The sequence below is a fragment of the Felis catus genome, chromosome D2 (genome assembly GCF_018350175.1).
Source record: "Felis catus isolate Fca126 chromosome D2, F.catus_Fca126_mat1.0, whole genome shotgun sequence".
NCBI classification, from domain to species: Eukaryota; Metazoa; Chordata; class Mammalia; order Carnivora; family Felidae; genus Felis; species Felis catus.
Window position 1 is genome coordinate 46,872,940 of NC_058378.1, and position 12,652 is coordinate 46,885,591.

A 12,652-nucleotide genomic window follows, 5' to 3' on the forward strand; every position below is an offset into this window, starting at 1 on the left:
GAGGCCCCAACACGACAGGGACAGAAGGAGCCTCTGTGTGGGCTGCAGAGGCAGAGCACAATTCAGGCCAGAACCAGTTGAAAGGCAAGGGACCGACCAGTTCACTAGCAAGGAATCTGGGCTGCACTGAGTCAAATCAGCCTGAGGTCCTAATCGGGAAGATGAATACAAGTCGGCGGGGCACCCCTACATGGTCCTGGGGTGCAGTGGAGTAAAGACAGGCTTTCCAGAGGTAGATCTGTGGCTGGCCCGACAGGAGACATGCCCATGGAGAGAGCTTAACTCAGGCACTCACAGATTCACAGCACCAACTGGTAGAGGGGTGGCATCCGAATGGGACTTTGTGGTCATCACTGACCTCTGGTAGGTATCCCACGGCCGGGGATGACCAAACTCTAAGGCCCACCAGACTAGGGTGACACCCTTACTATATGTCTAGTCTTGGTACCAGCTCAGAGTAGGAGCATGTCATACCCCTATTACCAAAGGGAGAGGAAGGGAGGGGCCCAAATGGCACTCCTTGTTAGCGAGGCAAGGGACACAGTAGATCACAGCAGGCAAATCCTGAGAAGCACCGGCAGGCTGGCTCCTCACAGCCTCTGGGCTCCCCAGCCATAACCTCCCCCCATATCTGAAATGCCAGTCCTTAGGGCTCTGTGGGGGGGGCACATACTTTTAAGAAGAAACAAATACCTTTATCGAGGCATAATTTACTTCCCATGAAAGTCATTGATCTCAAGTGTATGACTCAACCATCACTACACTACAGTCTTGGAACATTTCTATTACCCCCCAAATTTCCCTCTTGCTCATTTATAGTTAATTCCTATGCCCACTCTCAGCCCTAAGCAACTATTTTCAGTTCCTATAAATTTATCCTTTTCTGGACATTTCAGATAAATGGTATCATACAATACATATTTTTTGCATCTGGTTTAGTTCACTTAGCATAATGTTTCTGAAGTTCATCCATGTGCAGAATGTATCAGCAGTTTGTCCCTTTTTATTACCGCATTGTATTTCATCAAACGGATTACTAAATGTTGTTTATCCATTCATCAATTGATGGCTACATTCAGATTGTTTCCATCTCCTGGTTATGATGAACAAAGCTGCTGTGAACAACTGCATGGATGTCTTTGTGTGGACACATGCTTTCATTTCTCTTGGGCAGACACCTACGAGGAAAATCTCTGGGTAATCATATGGTAAGTTTATGTTGAATGTTTTAAGAAACTACCAAATTGATTTCCAAAGCAGCTACACCATTTTACATTCCCACCCGCAATGAACAGAGTTCCAGTTTCTCCACATCCTCACCAACACTTGACATCATTGTCTTTTTACAGCCATTGTAGTTGTATTTGTACCACTTAATGACCAATGAAACGGAATATATTTTTGTGAATTTGTTAGCCATTTATATACCTTCTTCAGGAAAATATCTATTCAAATCTCTTTTCTTTGGTCCATTTTTGTGTTATTTGTCATCTTATTATTGAGTTGTAAGAGTTCCTTATATATTTTATCCCAGCATTATTTGTTGAAAAGACTGCTTTCTCAAACTTTTTGAAATAATTTGTGCTCACCAGTAAAGCAACATGGGCCTGGGCTTTTCTTGTTGGAAAGATTTTAGCTAACAATTCAATTTCTTGATTTATTATAGGTTTATTCAGATTATAGCTGTCTTTTTAAATCAATTTAGATAATTTGTGTCTTTCTAAGAGTTTTTCTATTTCATCTATGTTGTCTTATTTTTTAGAATAAAAGTGTTCATAATATTTTCTTATAATGCTGTTAACTTTTGAGTCTGTAGTGATTCCCTTTTCTCTTCCTGATTTGGTAATTGGCTTTTTCTTTTTTCTTTTCATATTTTCATGTAGAGTCTAACTTAAGATTTGTCAATTCTATTGATCTTTTCAAAGAACCAACTTTTGGTTTTATTGATTTTTTTCTCTCTCTGTGTGTGTGTGTGTGTGTGTGTGTGTGTGTTTTCCCTGTCATCAATTTCTGCTCTAATCTTTATTATATCCTTTCTTCTGCTTACAATGGATTTCACTTGCTCTTCTTTTTCTAGTTACTTATGGTGAAAGCTTAGGATATTGATCTGAGATCTTTCTTCTTGTCTAATACAGGCATTTAAAGCCATAATTCTTTCTCTAGGCACTGCTTTAGCAGCGTATCTTGTAAGTTTTCATGTGTTTTGTTTTCATTTCTTTTCAATTCAAAATATTTTCTAATTTCTCTTATAATTTCTTCTTCATATTATTTAGAAGTGTGTTGTTTTAAATTTCAGAACATTTGGGATTCTCCCAGATTTCTTTCTGTCATTAGTTTATATTTAATTCTTTTGCTTAGAGAACAAACTTTGTATGATTTCTTACATACATAAACTTTTTAAGTTTATACGAATCTGTTTTCTGGCCTCGCATCTGGTCTATCCTGGAGGATACTCCCAGTGCACTTGAAAGGTGTGGTAGGTGGTCATTGGGTAGAGTATTCCTACTCTATGTGTCAGGTCAAATTGCTTGATCTTCTGTGCCCTTGAATTTCTGTCTAGGTATTCTATCAATTATTGAGAGTGGATCTTGAAATATCCAGCTCTTATTCTAGAATCATCAATTTCATCTTTCAATTTTCTGTTTTTCTTCATGTGTGTTGAAGCTCCGTTGTTAGGCCCATATACATTTATATCTGTTGTATCTTCCTGGTGTATTGCTCCTTCATAATTTGAAATTTCCTCCTTGGTCTCCAGTAATATTTCTTGCCTTAAATTATGTCTCATCTGCTATTAATTTAGCTACCATCCCTCTTACTGTTACTATTTGCATGGTATTTTTCTCTTCTTTTGGGCGTTCTCCATTCTCCACTGCACATGCACGTTGCCTCAGCCAGAAACACACTTGCCCCAAATGTGACCAAAAGTTCAGGCTAGTCAAGTCATTGGACCTCCCTGCTCGATACCCCTAAGAAGGTCACCTCCACTGACAATGCTGCTGAACGTGAGCATTGCACACTGCTCCAAGTCACATGATCCCCCTTTCTACCACAACAGAGCTGCTGGTGGTCCTTATGCCTTCCATGGATTCAGATGAAAAATTCACTGTCATTCAAATTTGTGTTTGCACAAATGTAGGTCATGCATGGTTTCTCTCTGATTCTTTTTAGGATTTTTTTCTTTGTCTTTGGCTCTCATAATTTTTTTTTCTTACCACCTTTGAGTCCTCCTTTGGTTGTCTCTGATATTATTTTCAGGGTTTATGGTTGTGCTTCGCAGGGAAGAGCAGGGAGAAGTTGACCTATGCCATTGTGTCTAGACCAGAAGTGTCAAGTTTCTAAACAGTATGAGTTTGCAATATCTACTATAACCGTTATGTTTCCTGTAAGGTGTATTCCACGAGCTAGAAAGGTAGCATCTTACCACATATATTACTAATGGCCACATTCTGCAGAGTGGGGCATAGGACAAGCAGACTTTGGTGAAAGGGAATCAGGAGTATTTGTGGTCAGAAGGCATCAAAGTGGTTCAGTCCAAGCTGCTAGCCTCTTCCTAAACAGGGGACACGGTTCTCCAAAAGCAGGTGTCAAGCCTCCTCCAGCATGTATGTTGAACCAGCATGAGCCATATTTTCTTTGGACCCTCTGGGGGTGATAACCAGAGCATGGAATCTAGACACATGCAAGGGCATGAAGGACACACATTTTGAGGCCAACGTGCAGACCAACATGCAGACCAACATGCAGACCCCCTAGGTAAAGATACATATTTAACCAATTTCTTGGTAATATCGATAGAAAGTAAACTATCAAACAGTTTCATTTGAAGAAAGAAAGAAAATATTCCTACCTGTTCTGAGGACATTTCACCAAATAATGTCTCACTGTTAAAAAAAAAAATAGAAGATGATAAATAAATGTTACTTTAGATATAGAAGCTCCAGGAATCACCAGGAAATGCAGGTGCCCAAATGTTGCCCAGATGTTGATACAAGTCACCTCTTGGGGCTTTCATACTTCTCTGTGGATGAGTACAGCAGAACTATAGTAGGGACACTGCAGTGACTTGATAGGGTTATACTCCTGGATTGAGCCAGGCATGAAGCCATATACCCCAGACCTCCTAGTTTGTTAATCCAAAACATTCTTTTTTTTTTTTTTTTTTTTTTTTTTTTTGGCCAAGGTAGGTTGAGGTGGGTTCTAACCTGAAAGGTCCTAGAGTAACAGAGTCACCCAGCTTCAAAGTTTTACCTCAGTCATGAGAAAGCCTTTTGGGGAAACCTATTTCCACTTAGGTGCTCCTCTCTGTAAAATGGGTTTTCATTCTCTGATCAGTGCTCTTCCAGGACTAAGTGGGGGTCCTTGGAAAAACAGTCTTAGAGCAAGACATCCTCCACAGTAGGTCTCATGGAGAAAAAAACCCAGATTTTAGCTGCAGAGGAAATATAAGAATACTCAGGAAGTTATCCAAATAAGTGTTCAATCTATGCTCACAACTGAGTTCATCTCAAGCAGAAGTAAAGCCATAGGCCCTGGAGTTGGGTGTAGATCATTACACCAATGGCCCCATGAATCATACCTCCCTGTATCTAACTATACTCCTGTGAAAGTCCCTCCCACGCTGACCCAGGGCTTGGCCACCAGATGTGCTTTGGCCAATGAAACAATAACCAATATGTCACAAGCAAAGGCATAAAAGGCCCTTGTGCCCTGGTATTTGCTCACTTTCTCTCTCTTGTCATAGGGAACTCTTCTGCGACCACGTAAAGAAGCCTGGCTGGCCTACTAGAAGATGAGACCGCATGGAACAGACGCAAGTCCCCCCAGCTGATGCCCCAAAGCAGCCAGGCCCCAGCTCATCCACCAGAAGACCGCAGCTTCAGGAGCGACTCCAGCCAAGACCAGAAGAACTGCTCAGCTAAGCCCAGCCCAAAGTGCTGACCTATGGAATTGTGAGCAAATAAAATCATGGATGTTTTAAGCTATGACACTTTGGCGTGATCTGTCCTGCAGGTGACCAGGGCAGGTTCCAGACCAGCATGACAGAATCTCAACGTTAGAGAGGGCTCTTTAGGTTCACCTGTTCCAACCCCTTATTAGTACGTACATTCCTTCTGCATTCTGTTCACTGAGCACCTGCTCTGTGTGGGATAACTTCCAGATGCAGCAATAATAAAACCACAGTTAGTAGTTACCGAACAATTCATATATTCCTGGAATTACTCTAGATGTATAAATAGATCAGTGATCATTAGTCTGGGATCTGCACACCATTGGGCACTCTTAGGAAAGGCAGTTTTGAGGAAAGCAGTTTCTAGATCCTCACCTACCATGGTATTCTTTCCTCAGAATTCATTCTCCTGAAACATGCCTGAGTTCTGGCTGTATTCCTTTCCCTCCCTCCTCATCACATCATCCTTTCTCTGCACAAAATTGAACGCACGCCTCTCACCCATCCTGGCTTGTACTATGGAGACTTGTCCTAAGGGTAAATAGTAGGCACCAAACAAGAAATGATTTGAAACCTTGGTGCCGGTGTTGAGAAAGCGAATGACCCATGGCTGGGCATCTAAACCTTTCACCAGCAGAGAAGTTTCCAATACTTTGCTTTCAGCAAGGATTAAATAATAACCTAATCCAGTTGCCAGCTGGGAGAGTATTAAAAATCATTTTCAATGACTGATCACTATATGACTTCGGACATGTAACTCCATAGTACACAAAGTACTGAATAGTATAAGAAAACTTCATCCATTCCTGCCTCTTTTTATGCAGAATGAGGTATTTCAGGGTTAGCATCTATGTAAAAAGTAGGAATAGATTTGGTGCTGAATTCTATTACTAAGCAAATTCATACAAGGGTATATGAAGTAAACTACAAATCTACTTCAATAAAAATACATTTCCAATGAAATGATCTCCGTATGGTTATTATCAAAATTGATAACATCATCATGGGGTTTTGATTCTTTATACCCGTTTTCCAGATCTCATTAATTATGTAATATTGGTAACTCAACACAAAAACAATTAATACCTAGAAACTTATGGAATAAGGAAATTTTTAAATCCTTAATTAAAATCTTTATACACATTATTTTTACGGAGAAGTATGAACAAAAACAACTGCAATAAAGTGGGAAAAAATCTTGTGGTGGAAGTGGCTTGACGATAAATTTCAAGGAGAAAAAGGAACAATATACAATTTCCAACAGTTTCTTTTTTTTAAGTGTATTTATTTGTTTGGAAAGAGACAGAGAAGCATGAGTGGGGTAGGGTTAGAGACAGAGGGAGAGAGAGAGAGAGAGAGAGAATCTCAAGCAGACTCTGTGTTGCTAGTTCAGAGCCTGATGCAGGGTTATCTAGCAAGATATCTCGCTATCTATCTGGCAAGCTCTAGGAAGCCCTGTTCCAGGGCTAGAGTTCCAGCATATCACAAACAGCAGAGACCAAGATATCACAAAGAGCAGAGACAACAGGGTTAAGCCCCTCTCTTTCCATCTGGGTCTAGTGAGCCTTCAAAACTGTCCTTTTAAGGGGCACTTGGGTGGCTCGGTCCATGAAGCATCCGACTTTGGCTCAGGTCACGATCTCATGGTTTGTAAGTTCAAACCCCGCATCAGGATCTCTGCTGTCACTGCAGAGCTTGCTTCGGATCCTCTGTCCTCCTTTCTCTCTGCTCCTCCCCTGCTCACGTTCTCTCTTTCTCTCCCCAAAATAAAATGAACATTTTTTGAAAACTGCCCTTTTGAAAGCTCAGACGGAGAAGGTTGGGGGATTGTTGGGGCCACCTCAAAGCAGCGAGTCTGGATTAATTCCTGAACAAGTAAAGGCCATTCGAAACCAGTGTGCTTGGTGGAACCATTAGAATAACTCAGGGCTTGGTCCTGAGCCATCGGGATTGGTGCTTTCCAGGGTGAGTCAAAGCTGCAGAGGCCCTGGGATGAAGTTCCAGGGACCCTGGCACTAACAAAGAGCCAGGACGAAGATTCACAGTTTGGGAGGAAGTGGAAGGCAAGTAACACATGGGTGCAGTTAAGCCCAGCTCACGTGAATAACGAGCACCCCAGGAAAACGAGGCAGCGCAAGGCCGGGGGTGAGGGCAGGGCAGCAGGAAGGCTGAGAGAGAAGGACACCGGCCCTCTGGCCTCCCGGCTTCCGGGATGGGCTCTGTTTATTTCAGGGCCCCTCCAGGGGATTTCGTCAGGAGTGGGGACAGCTACTCTGATATCCTCTTTTCAGACAGATCTTGCCAAGGGAGCGGGAGAGCAGGTGCTGGGCTCACCTCTGCTTTGCACATGTATGCGAGCAGCCCATGAACCTGGACACTGTGTGGTTCTCACACAGGCAAGAGAGCTTAGCCTCCCTCCATGTGGCCAGGGTGCAGAAGGCCCAACACACACATGGTTGCATAGAAAACGCAGACCATGTCCATATGACAAGGGGGTCTGAGCCTGATTCTATATTTGTGGGTTCAGCAAGCATATCTCATCTATGAATTTCATTTCCAGAGAGTAATGAGATCCTTTTGGAATACTTGTGACAGAAGGGAGGGACAGAGCAGGACAGAGTTCAGAAGAACCGGCTCTAAGGCCTTGCTACTCAAAGTGTGGCCTCACACCTGCAGTGGTGACACCATCTGGGATCGCATTAGAGGTACTGAATCAGAATCTTCATTTGAGCAGGTTGCCCAGGGAACCATCTGCTCCTTAAGGTCCGGGCAGTGCTGCTCTAAGGCTCCAGGGTCCAGCTGAGGGGTAACAGTGAGCCCACCACAGTCCTCTGAACTTGGCTCTACAGTGTGGTGGGGAGGTGCCTGGCTCCTAGGCCACGTGGGGCAGGACCTGCCTGCCAGGGCTACAGAAGGCCAGCTCCCTAGGAGCTGAGGGAGCTATGACTGCTGTTCAGGAAGGACCTTAGCAACAACCACCATGGAAGGCCGAAGGGAAATTCCTTGGCAAGGCTGGCCCCCAGATGGCGAAGGTTTTCTTGAAGACAAATGTGGAAGGCTCGGGATCAGGCTGGACGTGGCCTCTGCCACGCCCTTGTTTCAGGACTTTTCAGGCTCCTCAGCTGTGTTCTCTCTCAAACGGTTGCAGTAGGGACTGTCATTCCAGACAGATGGTGAGGATGACACAAGAACGTAGAAGAGCGAGTGAGCAACAACAGTCTGGCCTGCCACAGGCGCCCAGGCGAAGCTCTTGGCAGCTCGGTAAGGCTCTCGGACACTGCGTGCAGGTGCACACGAGGCTGTTCGTGCCCACTCTGGGAGGGACGAGGGCAGTTGGGATCTGGGTCTCTAGCGGCTCTGAGTGAAGCCCGGAGGGTGTGTCTCAGACTGCCTTGTTGGCCCTGAAGGGGAAGGATGTCTCCTGAACCAACTCCCTTGCTTTGTTTCCCCAATTCTGCCTAAGGCCTAACAGAACCTGCAGCTCAAGGGACACTTCTCTAGCATGCTCCTGAACACGGGCAGAGGTGTCTTTGGAGCAAAACGGGCTTGGAGACTGCCCAGGCGGCTTCCGAACTCCAACAGGTGGGAGCAAAGCAGCTGGGACACAGACACATTTGTTCCCCATTTGTTGAGCAGCTGTCGCACGCCAAATTCCAAGGAGAAGGGAGGAGGCGAATGGCCCGTGACTCCCGTCGTCTGCAAGGGCGGCGAGCGCATCCGTACGTGTGCAACACGTGCCGCAAGCCCGTAAACGTGGGCAAGGTCTCGGAGCCTCGGAGCCGGGGAAAGCCCCGGCTCTGTTGACAAGACAGGCAGATAGCGAGGATGAAGGCAGCTCTCGGGCTCCACAGAGACCGTGCGGAGCACAGTGGGAGCGGCACGAGCTGTGAAGGAGAAAGGTGTGGCCACGGGCCTTGCTCTGTCTCCGGAGCCCAGTGTGCCAAGCGTCTCTGTGCACCTCTCAGGATCTCTGTTGGCCTGGAGGCTGACCTCCAGGCCCTGCCCTCTGGTTTGGGGTCCGTGAGACCAAAGCAAAGCAGCAGAAGAGGAGGGAGGGAGAAGGAAGGGGTGAGGAATGCATAGTCCTGGCTCCCTCCCTGCGGCCTCCTGGTTTGGCACCGCCTGGGTCCCTCTTCCGCGGCTCCTATTGGTGACCCTTCTCCCACAGCCACAGCTCTTGAAAGTTCTAGAACCGTCCTCCCCTTGTCTCCTAACTCTGTGCTGCAAACAGCGTCCTGCAGGCTGGTCCCTGAGTGCACCCCCTCCCTCCCTGGTCCCCTTAGCCCTGCCCTCTGCCCTCCTGCCTCCCTGCCCTCTCAGCGGAGAGGCCCTCTGGAAGCAGGGCTCGGTTTCCCTGTTTGAGTGTCCCCTTAGACCGCGGCCATCAAATCTGACACTTCCCAGCTTTGTAACCTTGCGCTTACGCGTAACCATAACCACAAGTTTCATACACACAGGACACTTACTAGAGTCAAAATGTGTTAAAGTTTTTGTTGTTGTTGTTAAACTTAATTCTCATAATAATCCTAAGAGCCTGGCACCCTACTACATTCCCATTACTCAGATGGGAAAGGTGAGGCAGAGCGGGTAAGTCATCAGCTGGTAAGTGAAGAGTTGCCATCTCAACCAGAGCCAGCCTAATTCCAGAGCCCAGCTATCACCCACATCATCTCTGGGAGCTACAGCATCCGCACCCGTTTCGGGAATCCGCAAGGGGGTGCAGCCCGGAGGGTGTTTCAGAGGAAATGTACAGGATCTGGTGGAAATGTGACATTGAGGCTTGGTGAGAGGTGGGGACTGAAGAGGGAAAGTAGGCAGCCTTCATAGAAAGAGAAGAATCAGCGTTCCCGGAACAGGAATCATTAAGAGAGAAAACGCAGAGCAAGAAGGGGCCGAGGACACATTCCAGGCATCAGGGATGCCAACAGGAAAGGAGATGGAAGGAAGTGAACACTCAGGCCGGGCGGAGCCTTCCTAACCCCACCTGCCTGCCAGGCACAGCGCCAGTACTGTGAATAATAACACTCACAACAGTGTGCTAACTGAGGAAGGCAGTGTCTACCCCATTTCATTTCGCAGATGAGGAAACTGACGCTCAGGGCAGTTCAGGAATACATCTAAAACCGGTCTTCTGAGGCAGAGCCGGGATCAAACCCAGGTTCATCTGACTCCATAGCCCCTTCTGGGAGAATGAGAGGAGTAAGGGCCACCCCCCCCCCCGAAACCACGGGAGGAAGGGACCTGAGAAAAAGAGGAATTTAAATGTGGTTACAGTTGATTTTAGCGGAGTCTCAGGGAGACACAGCTCCTCACTCGCTGCACTCACCAGTCACAGGTAAATAATCCCTGACTCACGATGCATTTTTCAAACAAGGTTATACTTTGCCCAGCGTCTTCCGCCTGTCTGTGGTTTGGTAGTGCTCCCATTCCAGACATGACCTTATCTATCCGCTTACCTCTGGATTTCCTCTTGCTAAACACAGACTGCCAGATGATGGTCAGGGTGAAGAGTAGGACGCTGAGAATCCCCACACAGCACACGAGCACGGCGTATATGTAGATATCTGAGGGCAAGGACACAGCGGAGCATTGTCAGGACGAGCCAGGTCAGAGGAGATGCACCAAGTAAGATAAACTTCGTACGTTACCAAAAATCAACTCAAAATGAACCACAAGCCTAAACAGAAAATATGAACTAGAAAACTTTGGGGAAGAACACAGAGGAGAAAAATCTTTGGGATCTAGGACTAAGCAGAGAATTTTTAGACTTGACATGGAGAACATTATCTATATAAGGAAAACGTGATAAATTTGATTTTATCAAAATTAAAAACTTTTGCCCTGTAAACACCCATATGAGGAGGATGAAAAGACAAAACTTCAGACTGGGAGGAAATATTTGCAAACTGTACAACCAACAAAGGATTATTAGTATGTAGACGATAAAGAACTCTCAGAACTCAACAATAAAAAATAAACAAACAATCCTACTAGCAAATGAGCAGAAATGTACAGAGACATTTCACCAAAGAGAATATATGGTGGTAAATAACTTCATGAGGAGATGTTCAACTTCCTTAGCCATTAGACAAATGCAAATTTAAATCACAGTGAACTATCTCGCACACCTATCAGAACGACTAAAATAAAAAGTAGTGACAATACCAAATGCTAGCAAGGACATGAATAAACTGGGTCACTCAACAATATTGCTGGCGAGAACGTAAAGTGGTACAGCCACCCTGGAAAATAGTTTGGCAGTTTCTTAAAAGATACATCTACAAATGCCCTTCACCTCAGCAATTGCACTCTGGGAAAATGAAAACTTAAGTTCACACAAGAACCTGGACATGTATGTTTATAGCAGCTTTATTTACAATAGCCCAAAACTGGAAACTGCCCAGATGTCCCCCAGTGGGTGAATGGTTCAACAAACTGGAGTCTATCCACCCCCCCCCCACCCCCCCGCCCCAGCTACTACTCAGTTACTCAGTGATAAAGTAACAAACTATTGACACATCTAGCAATCTGGAACCTCCAAAGAATTATGCTGAGTGAGGGGAAAAAATCCCAAAAGGTTACATACTGTGTGATTGTATTTGTATAATATTCTTTATTTTTTTAATTTTTTTTAACATTTATTTATTTTTGAGACAGAGAGAGACAGAGCATGAATGGGGGAGGGTCAGAGAGAGGGAGACACAGAATCTGAAACAGGCTCCAGGCTCTGAGCAGTCAGCACAGAGCCCGACGCAGGGCTCAAACTCACGGACCGCGAGATCATGACCTGAGGTGAAGTCGGCCGCTTAACCGACTGAGCCACCCAGGTGCCCCTTTATAATATTCTTGAAATGACAAAATTATAGAAATGGAGAACAGATTAGTGATTGCCAGAGGTCAAGGAGGGAGTAGTTGACGGGAAGCTATCAGCTGATGGGAGTTGATGGGTTTGGCTATAAGAAACCCTTGTGGAGATGGGGATTTCTGTATCTTGGCTGTATCAATGTCAATATCCTGGTTGCCATATTGTACTGTAGTTTTGCAAGATGTTATAATCGGGAGAAATTGGGTTAAGGGTACAAACTGATACAAGGGATCTCTATCACTTCTTAGAAATACATATTAACCTACAATTACCTCAAGATAATTTTTTTGAAGTTAAACCATGATCATATATGTCTCAGTCAATCTGCTATAACAAAACACAATAGACTGGGTGGCTTAGAAATAAACATTTACTTCTCACAAGAGCAAGGCGCTGGTAGAATTGGTGTCTGGTAAGAACTCTCTTCCTAGTTTGGAGATGTTTTCTCTTAATAGCCTCACATGGCAGAGAACAAAGAGAGAGCAAGCAGGCTCTTACGGGGGTCTCTTCTTATAAGGAAACTAATCCCATTGGTGAGGGCTCCACTCTCATGATATAATCACTTCCCACAGGCCCCACCTCCTAACACCATCATATTAGGAGCTAGGATTTCAACACATGAATTTGGGGGAACACCAATATTGAGCCCATAACAACGTTCATCCGTTTCTTAAACTCCAGTAATCAACTTTAACACCAATCTGATTGAGAAAATGCCAACTGCTCAGAAAGTAAAAGGTGGGGGAGAGCACCTGGGTGGTTCAGTCGGTTAAGGGTCCAACTCTTGATTTGGGCTCAGGTCATGATCTCGGGTTCAAGCCCCACTTTGGGCTCTGTGC

At 45.1% G+C, this 12,652-nt stretch overlaps 1 protein-coding gene across 2 annotated transcripts in view; it reads right to left on the bottom strand.

Annotated features, from left to right (window-relative positions):
* The window catches only part of VSTM4 (V-set and transmembrane domain containing 4), a 97,988-nt gene that overhangs the window by 46,968 nt on the left and 38,368 nt on the right, over positions 1 to 12,652 (bottom strand). For both annotated transcript variants that reach the window (XM_045040310.1, XM_023240663.2), the window contains 2 exons: positions 10,405 to 10,512; positions 3,848 to 3,881 (listed from right to left, as the gene is read on the bottom strand). In XM_045040310.1, the coding sequence (XP_044896245.1) occupies positions 3,848 to 3,881; positions 10,405 to 10,512 (142 nt within the window). The remainder of the gene's footprint in view (positions 1 to 3,847; positions 3,882 to 10,404; positions 10,513 to 12,652) is intronic.